This window comes from Xyrauchen texanus, chromosome 43 (genome assembly GCF_025860055.1).
Source record: "Xyrauchen texanus isolate HMW12.3.18 chromosome 43, RBS_HiC_50CHRs, whole genome shotgun sequence".
Classification (NCBI taxonomy): Eukaryota; Metazoa; Chordata; class Actinopteri; order Cypriniformes; family Catostomidae; genus Xyrauchen; species Xyrauchen texanus.
Genome location: NC_068318.1, coordinates 26,309,679 through 26,329,526, shown reverse-complemented (window position 1 = coordinate 26,329,526; position 19,848 = coordinate 26,309,679). Strand labels below are relative to the sequence as shown.

Here is a 19,848-nt window from a genome sequence, read left to right as displayed (position 1 = left end):
GAGAGTCTCCCCTCCCCTGCCTGCATCTCCCTTTCACCTGGACACGTTACCATGCCAACCAGCTTCAGCCTGCTTGCTCTCCCCAGCTGTAAGAGTGTGCTGTCAATGGAGGACAAAAATAGAACAAACATTCAGAATTGATTTTCAGAGGAGAGCAGTTACCAGCCTGCATGTTTATATCATGGATCCAAGCAGAAGATACAAGTCTCTGGGAAGATGACCTGTTAATCTTGCCTTTTTTACTTTTGCAAAAATATTATATAAAAAAAGAAAACAAATGGAAAAAATGCACAGAAAAGATTGTGTTTCTATAATGTCTTGATTTGTTTAAGGCTGGAGGGGTTGTCAACTAATCAGTCTAATTAGGTCACAAGGGGTCAGCATTGACAACTGGCTTTGCGCAGCTCTGCAACATTTGACACCAAACCATCAATCAACGCATAAATAGGAGAATCAGAGACACGTTTGCCACATGTTTGAAAGAGACATACATGATATGATTCAGTTTCCCTTATACTGCATGACAGAATTGCAAAAAATGTCTCCAAAGCAAAAAAAATAACATAAGATCGGGGAAACCAGGGCTAGTTGTCACACTTTTTTATTCCAATCAGTATTTCTACAGAGAATAAGTCAATTTCTGCAGATATAAAAAAGCTATTAAACATTTCCACCATTATTGCCCAGTAGAAAAAAACACAGCTACTTTAACACACATTAAACTTTTGTGACAACATGCCCTGCTATATGGAGTAAGTTGCAGTGAAAACTGCCATAAAACAGCCAATATGAGATTTTGCAAAATTTAAACAGAACAACAATTATGAAACACAAAACAATTCATGATACAGTGCACATGTAAAAGGTAATGTACCTAAATATCAAACCATTATTTTGACCAACCAATACTGTAATTCATAAACTGTATAAATTAATAACATTTAAAACACATGTGACAACTTGCCCCATTCGGATTAAAAATGAAACCTTTCTAGAAGAATTACATCCATTGAACGGGTGACACTTGCATGAATGTATTCTTGTCTTGTTTTTTGTTGTTGTTGTTATTTTTTACTACTTGTTAACCCAAATGTAAACAAGCAAACATATGTTGATTTTGAAATTCTTGTTTGGAGGACAGAATTAAAAACAATTATAATAATTAAAGAGTGGTTTGAACTACGTGTGTCAAACCAATATATACAGTATAGCCACTGCTAGAGAAAACACACATATGTGTAATTAGACTTGTGTCTCAAAATCCAATAGTTACTAAGATTCCACCAATGTGACAACTTGTTTCCTCTATTTTTTTAATTATTTATCTGCTTAGTTTCTTTGCATTACAAATTGATCAAGAATAGGTTCAAATGGAGTCTATCCCCAGAGTGATGTCTTTTTCATCTTAGTCTCATGGCGACTCCTACTGTTGCTCCCTGCAGGCTTTGTGAGCGCACCCATCAGCCCCTATCACATCAGCGTTCTGGGCTGTGTGTGGGGGATGTAGGCCAAGTCCCTTCGCCTCACTGGTCCGGCGGGCAGATGAGACGCATGTGTACAGCAGCCCCTGCTTCATGATGCATCGGGGTAAACAGAGAGCGGACTGGTTAAGTGGCCGTGTTCACTGCTGCCTGATATCCTCCTTTACTGCACCATTGGGCTTTGTGTGGAGAATGAGCCGCATCATGCTGCCGAAAATGGAAAAGCGTGCAACCAATCAGAGTGAAGGAATGGGAAGGATTATGTTAAAATGGCCAGTGACGTGATGCACCATTATATCTAATTTTATGAAGTTTCTTGGGATCGCAGTTGTTCATTTATGGACAGTATTTAATTGAGGAAAACCAACTTTTTGATAAACAATTATTGTTATTCATCAATGTGTCTGCTTCAGTTTGGTTTAAGACTCAACTTAGCATATTGAAGTTTGGAATAGCATACTACAGTACTACTAACCTACGACATTTGCCAAAATGTATAGTTTAAAACCATAAATAAAGCGAAAAAGTGCCCGCCAACTTTTTCAGCCATCTTGATTCCCAAAGTATTTTTCCCTTTCATTTTTTACATAGGGATCCTTCATAAAAGAGTTCTAAGCCATGAACCAAACCAACCAGCTCTGAAGTAAATCAAAATGTTACAAACTTTGATTTGAAGCAAAAAAGAATAAAAAAAATTGATAAAGACAAGACTGTGTACTTAATGTCTTTCATAACTACAACAATCCCATGAAGCATTGTAATTGATGTAATTGAATTAAAATAATAGAAACATAAACTACTGATTTAAAGTTGAAATGATTCATAAGTATTGAATCAATATTTTAAAGTAAAGTGCAAAATACTTATAAATTGAGGGTGTAGGGAGGCCGACACAGTTGTGAAAGTTGGTGGTTGTTGCTGCCACGGTTTGTGTGCTGCGATTCTCTGATTGGTGGATTTTCTCCTACAGGATCATGTTTTGTGTAGTTCTTCAGCAGATATTCCACTAAACACTTTTTTTAAGTAATGCAGATGGCTTTTCAGTGTGATGAATGAACTAATGTAACATCAGCCGCAATTTAAAACATATTTACTCACACTGCCATGATTTAAGATATTTTGACAAAATTAGATGAAAAAGTTAAAATTTTTATTAAAAAAATTAATGAACCGAATGCTGCATTAAACATGTAACATCATGCAGCGTCATTTGAAAACATAATAGCATGCTAACATTTAAAACACTTATTGTTGCATACTGTGTTGTATTTCACATACTATTTTAATAAATAGTAAGCAGTATACTGTATAGCATAATATATTAAACATATGCAGTATGCAGTGTACACTAGTATTCCAATTCAAACATAGTGAGTGACCCAACGCAGTAAGCTTCCATAAATTAGCATGATAATTTCTACTGCTTTTACATCACAATACATAAAAATAAGCAGTTAACTATGATATCTCTTAAAAGAAGTTAATAATCTCTTATTCCGAAAAACTCAAACCTTATATTATGAAAGTTGGACTTCATTTTGGTTTGAAAGGCCTCAGTATTATGCATACATTTGAAGTCACAAGTTTACATACACTTAGGTTGATGTGATTAAAACATATTTTTTAACCACTCTACAGATTTAAAATGAGCAAACTATAGTTTTGGCAAGTCATTTAGACATCTACTTGGTGCATGTCACAAGTAATTTGTCAAACAATTGTTTACAGACAGATTTTTTAACATATAGCTACTAAGATAACTGCCTTTAATCAGCTTGAAAAATTACAGAAAATGATGTCGAGCTTTTAGATAATTAGCCAATTAGCTTCTGATAGGAGGTGCACCTGTGGATGTATTTTAAGGCCTACCTTCAAACTCAGTGCCTCTTTGCTTGACATCATGGGAAAATCAAAAGAAATAAGCCAGGACCTAAGCCAAGAAAAATCGTGGACCTCCACAAGTCTGGTTCATCCTTAGGAGCAATTTCAAAATGCCTGAAGGTACAATGTTCATCTGTACAAACAATAGCACGCAAGTATGAACACCATGGGACCACACATCCATTATACAGCTCAGGAAGGAGATGCCTTCTGCGAAAAGTATAAAATCAATCCCAGAACTACTACAAAGGAACCTATTAAGATGCTGGAGAAAACAAGTAGACAAGTATCTATATCCACAGTAATACGAGTCATATATAAACATAACCTGAAAGGCTGCTCAGCCAGTCAGCCAATGCTACAAAAAACCAGACAACAGTTTGTAAGTGCACATGGGGACAAAGATCTTACTTTTTGGAGAAATGTCCTATTTTGGCCATAATGACCATCATTATGTTTGGAGAAAAAAGGGTGAGGTTTGCAAGCCAAAGAACACCATCCCAACAGTGAAGCATGGGGGTGGCAGCCTCATGTTTTGGGGGTGCTTTGCTGCAGGAGGGACTGGTGCACTTCACAAAATAGATGACATCATGAGGAAGGAAAATCATGTGGATATATTGAAGAAAATCTCAAGAAATCAGCCAGGAAGTGAAAGCTTCCAAATGGACAATCACCACAAGCATACCTCCAAAGTTGTGGCAAAATGGATTAAGGACAACAAAGTCAAGTTATTGGAGTGGCCATCACAAAGACCTGACCTCAATCTGAATTTGTGAGCAGAACTGAAAAAGCATGTGTGAGTAAGGAGGCCTACAAACCTGACTCAGTTACACCAGTTCTGTCTGGAGGAATGGGCCAAAATTCCAGTAACTTATTGTGAGAAGCTTGTGGAAGGCTACCCAAAACATTTGACCAAATTAAACAATTTAAATATAATGCTACCAAATACTAACAAATTGTATGTAAACTTCTGACCCACCGGGAATGTGATTAAAGAAATAAAAGCTGAAATAAATCATTCTCTCTACTATTCTGACATTTCATATTCTTAAAATAAAGTAAAGTAGTGATCCTAACTGACATAAGACAGGGAATGTTTTCTATGATAAAATGTCAGGAATTGTGAAAAACTGAGTTTAAATGTATTTGGCTAAGGTGTATGTTAACATCTGACTTAAACTGTACTTTTGTTTTTGTTTAGTTTTTCAAATAAACTCCCCTGTTATTTGGCTTTGAGGACATCTGAACGCTCTGTGCTGATTGCAGAAGATGTTAACGAGCAGCTATTTTGTGGTAAACTGGAAAATTCGCAATGGACTGTAGGACAAACCTCTAAGGGAGATTCATATTACTACAGAAAGCCACAACAATATGCTTGTGCCTCCGGGAGCAGAGCTCTTTTCACTGAAACGAGTACACGACACTATTTCACCCGTCACCCTGATCGATCTCCCTGAGAACACAGTTTTGTGTGTGTGGTGTTACATGACATGAGAAGGGGAGCGGTAGAGAGAATAGATGCAGAAGAGGTTGTATTGGGCAGAGAGAGAGAGAGAGAGAGAGAGAGAGAGAGAGAGAGAGCAACTCTGTGGGGAAGCTCCTGCTGTGTGCTGATAAGAGCAGGGTGTGAAAATAAGCCTCTCTAACATCACACTCTGATCAAAGGAAAACGCAGCCACCTTTGCATAGGAGCAGCAGACAGGGATTAGCTGGATAACCCGACATTAAAACAGTTCATTTAGCCACTTTGCCACGAATGGTTGAAAAACACACTGTTGAATCAAATTAATTTCAAGACGTGTTTGTTTGCACAAGCGTATATAGATTTAACTTATTTAAAAAATTAAGATTTACACTTTTAAAGTGAATGTGAAATTAAAATGGACCCTATGTACTCACTTAAAGGGATAGTTCATCCAAAAATGAACATTCTGTCATCATTTATTCTAGCACTCAAAAATATTTTACCCTATTTTTAAGATGTATGCATTTCAATTTCATTGCAAAATTACATAAAATGTATAAAAAAAATATATAAATATATTTTTTTTTTTCGTGAGTCCTTTCAAACCTGTATTTTTCGTGAGTCCTTATTTCTTCCATGGATTTGAAAGATTTTGAAGAATGTTGAAGCCACTTTTTTCATGCCATGAAAGTGATTAGTTACTGAAGCTGTCAGTCCCTAATATTCTGCCAAACATCTCCATTTTCATTGTTCCACGAAAGAAAGAAAGTCATACAGGTTTGGAACAACATTAAGATGAGTAAATGATGACATAATTTTTAATTTTGGATGATTATTCCTTTAAGAGTGTAATTTCAGTGGCACTAGTGGCACCAAATGGAATTGTAAAAAAATATGAACTTAAATAAAATAATTTATGAAAATTATAACTCGAGCAAGGTATTCCAAAAAGTAATCTGTTCTTAATCTAAAACAAACAACTTTTCTTTACAGCTGATGTCACCAAGCCTTTGTATTAAACATCTCCCTTCTAACCACCTACATCTACAACATAAACACCCCCATTCAAAATGACATACATTTTGAAGGGGAAACAATTATAATAGTTAAGCTTTATGGTCGTTCAAACAGAATTTCCAATACAAATGACTTCAAAAGTGAGCCCAGATGATTGTTATTTATGAGCCTCACACCTTTCAGTCATCCAAAGCTCTTTCAGTGGAGGGTAAAGTCTTCCAAGGGAACAGTGCATTTAGGGGTGAACACTTCTGAATTGAACACACCCATAGAAACAACTTTTCACAACCCAATCAATTCCAGATCTATAAAATCAAGCCAATTTAAAAACATTAAATCTTCTTTGGATTGTTTGTCATTTTATTACCTCTCACATAATAATCATCATTTTCTGAATATCCAAATACATGTCTATAATCAGAAGTATAATCTCTCTGCGTGTGTGCGTGTGTGTGTGCACGTGTGTGTGTGTGTGTGTGTGTGTGTGTGTGTGTGTGTGTGTGTGTGTGGTTTGAAGGAGTGAGGCAGAGAGTTGGAGTAAACAGAAATGGAATGAGATTTACACACACGTGCACGTACACATTTAGAACATTGAAAGCACACACTTTTCCACAAGTCAGCTCCTGCAGGAGTTCACAGTGTAATGAGGGGGAAAAGGTTTTTGGCTACTCGTGGATAAACACCCACGTGTGTCTGAGACAGACAACACTGTTTCAGCAGAAACCCTGTTACAATGAACTCTTATTATGTCTAACAATATTGACTCTTTTTGTTATAAAGATCAATTCCAAGCTCTCTGAAAGGTGATCCAAAGACAGCTTTGCTTTGAAATATCAGGTTCAGCTTTTAGTGTTTTGGGGTGAACTATCCCTTTACGTTGCTTTCGAGAAAAGTGACAGCTTTTCTCAACTTACCACTAAATATTCAGGACAGCTGAGAGTTCAGAATTTGATCAGAATTTTAGAATGAATCGTCAAAACAACCAGCCAAGATCTCAGTACAATAAGCCTTCTTACTTTTCACGTTGAGGTACATGGACTTGCTGACATCGGCTCCCACGTCATTGCTGACCTTGCACAGGTAATATCCTGCGTCCTCCTCAAGAACATGCTTAATCAGCAGCGAGCCGTTCCCGAGCAGCTGGACCCTGAAGCCTGAGTTTAGAGCAATAGGTTGAAACTGGGGCACCCCAGCACCTGGCAAAGAAGAAAATGTCTAGTTAAACAGCTGAACATATTTTAGGTGGCATCGATGTTAGTAGTTGGGTGATTCTCACGATACCTGCTAACAATGTCTCGGTCATATTTAAACCCCAAAAAATACAATTTGCATTAAGAAAAAAGAAGTACGATTTAGAGGAATTAAGATTTTTTGCATTAAGAGATTATTTTCAGGACACTGAAGAACATTTAACCCCCCAATTCTCATAACCGTAATTCATCGGGGAGTTTTACTTTTACTATTCCAATTGTTTTACGTGATTTTCATTACCTTTCTACAGTCATTTCTAAAAATTATTTTTTTACAGTATTACAGTAATAAAGATGAAAAAGTAGGACCATTATGATTGTTTGCATTGTGACATTATTTTCAGTACACTTAAGCACATTTTACCTCAATTCTCATGACAGCAACACATTCAGAGGTTTTAATTTAACTAATCCCAATGATTTCAATGATGATTCTCATTACTGTAACACATAGTCATTCTTTTTTTGGTATTATAGTTAAAAAGTTGTATATGATGATTCATCAGTATGATTCACAAATGAGTGATTTGTAAATTATATTCACCCTTTGCTATATTGAAAGCAATACAACTACACATTATATTATATTTAACCTGTGAATTTCATAGTTTTTTTTTATTCATTCATTTCAAATCAGATGATTGCAACATGCTCATAAAGTTGGGATAGTTGAGTGTTTATCACCATTTCTTCTAATTAAGTTAACTTTTAACGTAACTATTGTTCGGGGTCTTCGTTGCCGGATGGTGTGCTTCATAATGCGCCACACATTCTAAGTTGGAGACAGGTCAGGAATGCAGGCAGGCCAATCTAGCACCCACACTCTCTGCTTGCACAGTCATGCACTTGTAATCCGGGCAATATATGGTTTGAAGTTGTCCTGCTGAAAAATGCAGTAACATCCCTGGATGGCAGTATATGTTGCTCTTATCGTAAAATCTTAACTTGCATCTGTGGATGCAGCAGGGAGTGGTGTTGACTAAGGTTTACTAAAGTAATTCCAAGCAGATGAATGATGTTTTTAAGACAGCGATGTCTGAGGAATAAGAGATTATGTGCATTCAGAAGTGCTGGATTATTTGCTGAAGCATCTCTTGGCAAATTGACAAGTCTTGAACGATCCTTGCTCTTGAAGGATTCGTTTTCGGAGGCTCCTTATAGAGTATACTGTATGACACAATTTCCTCACCTGCTTGACATCTCCTGTTTCTAATTGACTTGAAATTTCAAATCGTCGAATTGTTATTAGTCTTAAATTGCCCCTGCCTCAACTTTTTTGGAGCATGTTGCAATCATCTGATTTTAAATTACTGTACATTTAAAAAAATTTAAATGAATATTCACAAGGTAAAACATCATGTAATGTGTAGTTGTAGTGCTTTCAATATAGCAAAGGGTGAATATAATTTACAAATCACTCCTTTTTGTTTTCATATGGTCTCAACTTTTTTGGGATATGGGGTTGTATACAGTATATACATATATATATATATATATATATATATATATATATATATACATACATACACATACACACACACATGCACAGTATGTGTGTGTGTGTGTGTGTGTGTTATATATATTCACATTACGGTAAATAGAATGTAATAATTAACCTCTTTTTTTACACTGCGCTGATGAGAACTGGGGGTTGGGGTTAAAATGTGTGCAACTGTTAAGAAAATCTTGTCACAATGTGAAATAAATCCCTAAAATGTAAAAAAAAAATATATTCTTAAAAATAGGTTTAATTTTCTCTCTGCAAAATATATCTAAATTGTTTCTTTTGATTTGGAGTAAAAAGGACCAGGACATTTTTTTGACACATTTTCTGAAAATCACCCAGTTGGGGGTGAAGCCATGTACCTTTAGAGTATTTCCACTCGATAGTCGGGCGTGGCTCACCATCCGCAGAGCAGTTTAGGGTGACCGATTTACCATAGATTCCATCCTGGTCTTGAGGCTGGACTTTGAACCTTGGCGGAACTACACAATTTAAAAATAAATAGTTTACAATGTGTTTACAATTTCACAAGTTGGGTCTTGGACAAATGGTTTGAATTTAGTTTGAAATATGAGTCTTACCTCTCACAATGAGCTGACTCTGATATTTGACAACAGCAGCATCGTTTTGGGCAATGCAGGTGTAGGTGCCGTTGTGCACTCGCTGGAGGTTGGAGATTCGCATTGAGCTGGTGAAGTCGATGTTGTCGATGGTCACGCCCAGGCTGACGTTGATGGGTTTTCCATCCTTTTCCCAGGTGATAGAGATGGGGAGGTCACCTGACCGCACAACGCAAGGTACGAAGACGCGATGTCCGATGGAATACCGTGGGAACTCGAAAGGTTGGATGAAGGGAGGCACTGAAAAAAACAGAGATGCAATGTTGTTAAGGGCTCTACATTTATTTGAACAGGGTTCCCACAGTCATGGAAAACCTGGAAATATTAGGGAATTCTTTAAATGGTGTTTTCCAGGCCTGGAGATGTCATGAAAATGTATATAATCATAGAAATCCTGTAGAAGTCATATAAAAATATTTTCTAGTCATTCTCTGCTGAATTTTTTTTTTTTTTTTAGTTATTCTAAGTATTTCTGTATTTAAATGGGCAATGTATTTATATAATAAAAATGTGTGTGGGGTCAAACTTGCTTGCAAAACACAGTAATGCATGAATTGTTCTCTTCAGTCCATTCTTTTCAATGAATAGGTCAAACTAGATCACAAATCTGTCTGAATGATTAATAAGTGAAATAGGCTGAATCAAAATGATTTTTTAAATGAATAACGACTTAAAATGTATTGGTCAAAAAGTACAGGAACCCTGTCCAAAAGATTTACTAATTTGATTTATTATAGATATTAATGTAATTAACTAGTCATTGTATTCATATCATGTGAATTTTAATGAATTGGTCAAACTAGTTCACAAATCGTTCTGAATGATTCATTAGCAAAATTTCATATAAAACCATTGGTAAAAAAAAAAAATGGAAATCCTGTATACAGATTTTACAAGATAAGATTTTACAAATTAGATTTCTTAAATGTATTTATTTATTAACCAGGCATTTATGTCCTCAACTAGAGTATATATTAATGTTTCTTTGACTGATTGCTTTTGAAGTGCTGAAGAAAAAGTCTCTAACTTTATTTATATTACTTTGCTGATTGACATTTGTTAAACCAGGATGACAGAACAGCCAAAAACCTATCAGACCAAATGGAGTCAGGATTGCAATCAAGGCAACTTCAGTTGCCACCAAGAAGAGACCAGTATCAAGAATGGCCAAGACCAAGCTCAAGATCAGTAAGAGGTAAGTGGGTAAAATAGATTGCATTTCATTTGAATTTATCCCTGTTCACAAGATTTCCACCACTAAACATCTCCACTACCTTTCACAGTGACGTGAACACTCTGGTTCTTGAACAGCTGTGGCTGAACTAGTACGTGGCAGGTGTACTCGCCCTCGTCTAGCTCTTTCTGCACGTTCAGCAGCTTCAGCGTGCCATTGTTCTCGAATGCCCTCTGACGGTCATTAAATGGAAGAAGGTTGGAGTTCTTGAACCATTTGATGGAGTAGTATGGGTAACCAATCACATGGCAGTGAATGTACATGTCCCGCCCAGCTATAGCTGTGAGGTTTTTCATTGGTCGGATGTCAGCGGCACCTTTGAAGAACACAAAAAAGAAACACTTCTCTTTAAAAGAATATTGATGTTGCAATGAAAAATCGGTTGATTTGCACTAGATGTAGCAAAAAGAAAGAAAATATTGATTTATGGTTTATGGATGAGGGCCTTTCTAAGATCAAAGAAATAAAGACATACAAAACTAATTTAAGACTAGAATTCATGCAGCTTTTTGACTCCTAAATGGACGCACTTTTCACCCATTGCTTCCCTTTATCAAATTTTAAAACCAATTTCTCTGGACACGTCACATTATATCTGGAAATATACAGTATGCTTGAAAAGATGATGTCACCATTCACTTTCATCACATTGCATCTTTTTGCTCATTCAATGAAAGAGAAAAGTGACTGAGCTAAACATACAGTGCAAAATCTCCTTTTTTGTTACAGGCAAGAAAGAAAGTCATACGGGTTTGGAACAACAAGATGATGAGTTTTCATTTTTGGTCTCCATTTTTGCTTTCAAGACTGAGACAACATCAAGATCAAATGAAACGGGTCTTGCGAACTACAACCCTCAATATAGCTGAGAAGCAACTAAAACTGGAGGAAAACCTACAGTCACACAGAGGAACATGGTAAGAAATGTAATGTTATGAAAAGGTAAAGCAACTAAAAGACCAAAGCTCTCAAGAGAACTGAAATAACCCCTGATGTTAGTCAGGCCCTAGTCTCATGCATGAAGTTCAGATGAGCAGAATGAAATAGGTGTGTGCTTTTAAAAGAGCCGATCTGACAAGCACCTCTTACGTTTATTCGAGCCTGGTAGGAGACCGTCCCAGCCGAGTTGTTGCAGGTGCAACGATAGACCCCACTGTCACGGACCTGGGTGTGGGAGATGTTCAGGTAGCTGGCCACATTGCCCTCCGTGGTTATGCTGTGGCCCAAGCGGTGCCGACTGTCCTTCATGACCATGTCATCGTCTAGAGTCCATGTTACCGCTGGCTGTGGAGTACCCTTTACGTTACACATCAGAGAGACAAACTCGTTCGGGCTGACGACTTTCTCACTGAAGGCAGACAGGATCTTAGGGGTTCCATCTGTAGAGAGGAAGAGTTTGATATGTGCATACATTAGAAGCACAACAACTTTAATGATATAACTTATGCATTCTTATAATCCAACATAATCTTTCCAATATTCTCTCATAAACCTCATATGGTCTTTTTCCATATCATTTTTATGAACCAATTGCCCCTAATGACAGTGTATAAAGCTCTTTACAGACACATGCTCTCAAATTATATGTGCAAATATCATATGCTGCCCACCCTGCCTTGTTTTTTTCATTTGTTTTTTTATTAGATTATAGAGTCATTAGATTTGCAACAAGCTAACATCAATTGCAGTCTTAAAGTAGAGTCGGAAAAGTTCAGAGCACATTAATGATAAAGTAAAGTTGTATTTAAAGTTGAATGAGATGCGGCACAACGGTCAAACACTTTCATCTAGTGCATATACATAGAGAAACAATTGAAAAACAGCTCAGATGGATTTAAAAAGTGCATACGGTGAGAACGGCCCTATGGAAGGTAAGCTATGGTATGGAAGCTGCCTATGTAGACAGTAAAGCAGCTCACTACAGTTCACCACAGAGCCAAATGCCTCCTTCCTAATCAGGATATTTGAGAAGAGCTTAAAGTTCTGCTTTAAAGTTCTAATCTTAATTGAATGCCTATAGAAAACAAAAGACTGAGAAGATACTGACCTTCTAAAATGACTTGCACATAGTCCTGAGCTGAAATCTTGTCCTTCCTGGCAAAGCACTGGTACGCTCCTCCATCACTCTTTGCCATTCCGTCCATCACCAGATTTTCCTTATTGATTCCATTCATTCGCACATTAGCGCCAGCGCTGATCTTGTCGCCGTTGCGATACCACGAAAGCTCGTACTCATCTGAGCCAGTCACGCTGCAGGTGAGCGACACCTGGCTACCCACACTTCCTTTAACCTTTCGCGGGTTGACCACCACCTTCAGAGGTTCTGCAACAACACATACACTCAGAACAAGCATTTTGAGCAAGACTACAATACAATGACAGTACTGTGTTTATATTTAAATTAAGGGATAGATCGGGGCCTGGGTAGCTCAGCGAGTAGTGACAATGACTCCCACCCCTGGAGTCGCGGCACGTGGTAAGTTGTGAATAGATTGCGGAGATTAGCATGAGGCTTCACATGCAGAGTCTCCGCGGTGTCATGTACAACGAGCCACATGATAAGATGCGCGGATTGACGGTCTAAGAAGCAAAGGCAACTGAGACTTTTCCTCCACCACCCGGATTGAGGTGAGTAACCGCGCCACCACGAGGACCAACTAAGTTGTGGGAGTTGGGAATTCCAAATTGGGAGAAAAGGGGATACATTTAAGGGATAGATCACCTAAAAATAAACATACCTTTTACTGCGAGGTGACCTATGACCTCTGTATTTCCATAGCTATTCCACACCTCACACATGTAGCTGCCGGTGTCACTGGGCTGGGCTCTCTCAATCAGCAAGCCTGTTACACTCTGACGGAATCGAGGGTCCGGTTCTAGCGGTCTGTTGTTTTTCAGCCAGCGGTATTTTGGTGCCGGGTGTCCGGAGGACTTGCATGGTAGCTCCACCCTGTGTGATGCCATGACCTCCCGCTTCTCAAACCCATCGAGGATCACAGGTGCAGAGTTTGTGGGATCTTTTGACATGAAAATATTTAGGTTAATTTATTTTAAATTTCAAATAAAATATTTTAAGTATGAGTAGACATAGATCTTTCTTTCTTCCTTTCTTTCTTTCCTATCTATCTATGGTACTTATTTGTACTTTTGTAGGGAGTACAGAATGTCTCAGCTAATTGAATACATAATTTAACTCCTTCACCTGGTACAAAGAGGCGTGCACTGTTGCTCTGTCTGGTCTCAGACGTGTAGCGATGCCTGGTCATGCAGCGATAGTTGAATAATTCGTCCTCCTTCTGAACATCCAGGATATACAGGGCTCCCGTGGACGTTATGAGGAATCGAGCCCCTGAAACCACAAAATACGATGCATCAATGTATAAAAATTTCTCAGCCTCAATCTGCAAAGTAATGAGCACTCTGGTGTTCAAGGAATAGTTCCCCAAAAATTATAATTATCTCATCTTTTACTCAGACTCATGCCATCCCAGATGTATGACTTTCTTTCTTCTGCTGAACAGAAATGAAGATTTTTAGAAGCCTACCGTCCACCAAAAATGTGGCGGGGCATTCCGTCCACCAGGGGCCGGAGGACTGCCTCCGATCCGTCCGGGGAGGCGCGGCTGTCATCCATTAGAGGGTGGAGGAGTGGCCAAGGGCCGATCTACGGCGTATCGGAGAACTGGCGAGTACGTGTTTTTTCTCTCTCTCCTCTCTCTCTTCCACTGCCGCTCTGTGTTGGCCTTTCCCTCTCTTTTTAAAATGTTATGTTCATTTTGCATGATTGCTGTTACAGCGTATAGGTGGCACACTTTTTTTTTGTTTCCCTCACCTTGTCCCCTCCCTCATCCAGGTAGATGGCGATGACCTGCTGGCAGACGGTGGAAGGCACACCTCCCCTGGGAAAGGGGTACGTCCCGGGGCTGTTTGACATAGTAACTTTACAAAGAAATACACATTGTTTGAGCTCACATTTTGTAATAATTTATTTGTTTTATTTATGTACAGTTGTTTATTTTGATTACCTGAATTTTTGAGGAGACATTGCCTCCCTTGCCTACTCTGAGAAAACATCACTGACTCACCTATCATGTCTCTTCAGAAGATATGGATTTAATTACTGGACATGTATGTATTTCTTTTATGAAGTCTTTACTGTACTGCTGTTCTGGTCACCATTCACTTGCATTGTGAGGACCAGCAGAGCTGAGATATTCTTCTAGAAATCTTGTGTTCTGCACAAATGGCAAGGGGTGAGTAAATGATGAGAGACTTTTCATTTTTTGGAGAAAAAAATGGCTTTAATTGGTGTACTTCAAACAGGTAATCAGAAGTATCTGTATGTCATAATGAGACATTATGGATCTTGTTAACAGAAGCTTGTTTTCCCATCAGCCTCTGCATAGGAACCCACTCTGATTTAGTACAGACACCCCCGGCGCACATGTGCGGTTTTGATTGGCCCACCGCTCACATACGCCTAAATGCTGATTTCATGCTAATGGTTTGATCACTCAGAATATGAAGGTTGTAAAAGTTTATGAGGAATAATGTTGGCCAACGCTGCCTCACGCTTTGCCGGGCCTCTCAGAGGAGATGTCTGTGCCAGATTTGATTGAGAATGCCATTTCCTGTTCTTCCAAAGCAATGACTAAAACTGGGGGGCTGAATTTGTCTCACTTCCTGTAATAAGAACATATCACATGGCACTTGGCGGGGAAGGTAATTCCACTGTCATTTAAAGCAAAAGTGATACTCAGTTTCCATACTTTCTCGAACAGAGGCACAGAAATATTTTATTAAAGCCTACTAGTCTGAAAAGCAAATTAAGGCACCAATGATTTAAAATTAGAAATCCATCACAGTAAAAACTAAACAAAAACAAAGCCATGCTTATCTATTAACAGAAAAAACCTTCCTTAAAACATGTTTTCTGTATGAACCTTCACATAAAACTTTAGTATGGCTTCAGAAGGCACCATCCCAATTAAATTTCATTGTATAGGGGACATTTTAATAGGACATTCTTCAAAATACTATATTTCCTTTTGTGATCCACAATAGAAAGAAAGTAATATCAGTTTGATAAGACATAAGGGTGAGTAAATAATAATAATAATAAAATAATTGTTCTCTTTGAGTGAACTATCCCTTTAATTCAGAATCGTAGCCTGTTCTCTCTGTTCTCTTTATCCTGTGTGCTTTTGTTCTAGAAAGCATCTCTATTTTATTAAAAAATGTCTGTGTGTGTGAGTCTGTTACATTCTGTGTGTTAAATCAAGGACCATAAGTAAACAGTTTAGCGATGAATAAAAGAAGCTACAGCGAGCCAAACGGCGAAATGTAGCTATTGTGAATTCTGACCCAGTTAGAGATGACACACCGCAAATCTGAGGTCCTGCGGGCATTGCCAGTCGTGGTCTTAATGTGGAGTGTGACAAGCTACAATTTACACTACGAGTGGGTGGAGAGAAAGAGAGAGAGACACAGAGAGAAAGAGAAAAGAGAGAGAGAGAGAGAGAGAGAGAGAGAGAGAGAGAGAGAGCACGTTTTGTCTGTCTGATTTTTAAACCACTAGCATGAGGAAGCAAGGGTCCAAATTTAAATATAGTTTATTAAATTAGATTTAAATTAGGATTAAATGATCACTTTATAATGTGTTAAGGTTATTTTTTTATATTGTATTATTTCACATATTATATACTACAGGGCTGTTGAATGCTTGATTCTGATTGGTTGAGAACGTTCTAAGGTGTGCAATTATTTTCAGGGAAACGCACGGCTAAAGTAGTTCCAGGCAGGTCTTGACCGCATTACAGTTCCATATCACTTCACGTAGTCAACTGTAATAACGGAAAATAGGATACAATTCATAACAAGAAGTGACAGCGACAAATCCACTTCAACTTCAAGAGGATTTGTCAACAGACACAGCAGCCCAATACGTCGTTGGATGATTTGAATTCTGTCAGCCCAATGCGCTTGATCTGCCATTTTCGATGTCTGACTTCACCATCAATGGAAACGTGCAGTTTAATTTTAATAAATAAATTCGTTCGAATTAACGAATGAATTATAACGTATGAATTAATAAATAAATTAAATAATATGACGCACATGATTTTCTGTCTCATTATTGCAACCTCTGTCTCTCTAATAACTACACTAATAACTGCATTAGTCTGCTGTCAGTGGCTCAAACCTCCGTTACTAACTCTAAAATGACGTTTTGGAATTAGCAACGGAGGCATGGGATTAGATGCGTAAGAAATTAGTCCTACATACAAGAGCGTTTTAATGACAAAAACTTGACAAACGTCTAGAATCGCATCATCTGAACAATGTTTCGAGGTGTGGTAACTGTAGTATAAGCGGAATAATTGACTCCGGGCCGTTGAATTATTAGAAAAATAATGCACACCCGAGGTGTAACGGGCACTCCGCTTCGCGTCGTGACCGCATTACCACCCCGGGTGTGCATTATTTTTCTAATAATTCAACGGCCCGTCGTCAATTATTCCTTACTTATATTTCTTTTTTCGATGCTCAGTGGGGAGTAGCCTATTGTATATTGTAAAACAATAAATAATAAATAAAAAACTGAGCTCAATTCACATAATTTTATTTATAGTTACTATTTCTGATAGTTAATGGTGCAGGTGTCCCAATATCCTTAATATCATTTTATTCTCGCATTTAAACTAGAAATAGAGCCTTCTTACAAACATATGATAAACCAGGCTAAGAAAAACTTTTCACATCTTAAACTCGGTCTTGTTTTCTCACATTATTTTACACTCCTGTAGTCTGAATTCAGCAAGACACATCACACTGACGTACACATTTATGTGTACCCTTTGCATGTGAAGAGTGCTGGTATATAGAGTAAGTAGACAGCTTGTCTTCCATGACAAAAAGAATATAACTTAGGGTGTGGAGATCAGCATAGCTTTAGCAAGCTGCAGTTGACAGCAGACACAAACACAGGCATGCACAGGCACACACACACACACACACACACACACACACACACACACACACACACACACATGGTGCAGCTATCCTTATAAGGACTCTCCATAGACATAATGATTTTTATACTATGCGTACTATAGAGTCAATCCCCTAAACCCAACCCTCAGACAAAAATTCTGCATTTTTACATAAAAAAAAACATAATTTTGCATGTTTTTAAACAATTTGAATTATGGCGACACTAGAAATGTCCTCATAAACCTCATTTATAGCATAATACCCTTGTAACTACCAGTTTGTAACCTAAAAAAATTTCCTCGTAAACCACCCAAACCCACACACACACACACACACACACACACACATACACACGTCTCTGCAGCTACTATATCTCCCTTTTACTCAAACATACTCTTGAGCAGGAGCAAATTAAATTTCTACTAACAGTCACACTTAATGTGCTGCTGTATTTGTCTTGAGAATGAGGAGAAGCCGTTTCAGGATTATTACTGTAACTCAGCAGCATTTATATGCCATGCTATTTAATATTGGAGACAGTGGAATAAAAAGGGCCAGGCGTTGAAGAATGTACTTACAGAAGAGTCGATAGGTGGGTCGTGTGTCCCAGTTTCTTAATCTGATAGCGGGAGCTATTGAGGTGCATTAACTGTTTAGAAATGACAGGTTACTGGTCTCCTTTCTCCTTCTGTAAAAGCAGAATGCTCTATTTCTCACTTTCTCTTTCTTCTTTACATACTGGAGTACACCCAACCCATACTCCTTGACCTTTTGTACGAAACCCACAATTACATTTTAATCAATTTCTTCCCCCTGCAATGATCCGTCTGGAGCCAAAAGTCAACATTAAATCCAAATGGACCCTATTTGACTTTCTTGGACTTTCTTAATGCATGTTCATGGTCTTATTGTTCACGATTCATTGATGCACTTAATTCCACAAGAAAAGACCTCTTATTTTGCAACCTTTGGGAATTCTTTGTGCATATCGCAGGACTTACATATTGATCTGTTTCTCACCAAAGCTATCAAGTCACTTCTGAAAACATGAATCAAACCACTGGAGTCTTATGGACTACTTTTATGCTGCATGTATGTGCTTTTTAGAGCTTCAATGTTCTGGCCCAACATGTATGGAATAACAGAGCTGAGATATTCTTCTAAAAATCTTCATTTGTGTTCTACAGAAGAAAGAAAGTCATACACATCTGGTATTGCATGAGGGTGAGTAAATGATGACAGCATTTTCATTTTTGGGTGAACTATCCCTTTAAATATGAAGTGTGTAATTTCTTTCATTTGGCAATACTTTCTCCTATCCCAGCTTAATACGAAGATAAAACTATAACTAAGCCATAAGCAGGTTGATTTCCCCAAACAAGAATAAGATAAATTGATATGATAATATAATAATTGAACAGTATTAGGCACTCTCTAAAATCTCTTCGCTAGAACTAAAAGCATATTCCTACATTTTAAATAGTCCTTTACTCTTTCAAGAGAGCAATAAAATAAATCAATCAATAGTAAACCATACTGCAGGTTCTCTTATGATGCCACATTCTAAGAGATAAAGCTTAATCATGCTAATAACTGAGCTTCTGTCTGATCAGTTTCTTTATAGGAGAGAGAGAGAGAGAGAGATGGAATACAATTAACATGACTGTAAAAAGCATCATTTGTCAGAGAGATGGTGACAGCAGCTGCTGTTGTCAGGGTAATGTGGTCCATCCTGCTACTGTACACACACTCCTCTCTTCTCTCTGCATTTGAGGAGGACTGATCTTAAAGCCATTTGGAGTGTAATGTTAATTACCACAAAAAAACATTTTGAAACATTTTAAAAAAGCGCTAAAATCAGGGTTAGAGTGAGGCACTTATAATTGACGTGAATGGGGCCAAGCAGTCAACGTTAAGATACTCACTTTTTCAAAAGTATAGCCACAAAATGTATACATTATACATGTTAGCATGATTTTAGTGTGATAAAATTGCTTTCTAACATTTTCAGTGTCCAGTTATATCCAATTTCTAACTTTGTTGCCATGACGATGTAAAGCTGGTAACCATAAAACAACCATAAAAATGTTGATTTTAACAACTTTGCAACTTTTAAAGTTTTAACAGAAGAATTAATGTAAGTGTTTTTATAAAATTATAAGCTTCATATTTCTGCCTTTTAAAACCCTCCAAAAGTGGGCCCTGTTCACTTCCATTGTAAGTACCTCACTAACTACTTTTCCATCCAAGGATTTTTTGCGAAAAAAGTTTAGCGCTTCAAAATAAAGCTGATGGCAAATTATCGCTAAAATGTCACAAATATCAACATAATATTTTTTCGTTTAACTCTAGCGCATAAACTCTATGTCGATACTTCAAATGTCACAAAAAACTGGTTCGGAA

General features: G+C 37.7%; 1 protein-coding gene across 2 annotated transcripts in view; it reads right to left on the bottom strand.

Moving 5' to 3' along the window:
- LOC127636120 (cell adhesion molecule DSCAM-like) overlaps positions 1–19,848 on the bottom strand; it is a 97,739-nt gene that overhangs the window by 28,297 nt on the left and 49,594 nt on the right. The window contains exons 4-11 of one of the 2 annotated variants that reach the window (XM_052116524.1): positions 13,655–13,801; positions 13,191–13,469; positions 12,500–12,775; positions 11,535–11,831; positions 10,493–10,768; positions 9,180–9,458; positions 8,961–9,080; positions 6,861–7,040 (exon numbers count right to left, since the gene is read on the bottom strand). In XM_052116524.1, coding sequence (XP_051972484.1) covers positions 6,861–7,040; positions 8,961–9,080; positions 9,180–9,458; positions 10,493–10,768; positions 11,535–11,831; positions 12,500–12,775; positions 13,191–13,469; positions 13,655–13,801 — 1,854 coding nt within the window. Of the gene's footprint in view, positions 1–6,860; positions 7,041–8,960; positions 9,081–9,179; positions 9,459–10,492; positions 10,769–11,534; positions 11,832–12,499; positions 12,776–13,190; positions 13,470–13,654; positions 13,802–19,848 lie in introns of those variants that run through there. The other variant, XM_052116523.1, reaches the window with a different exon arrangement.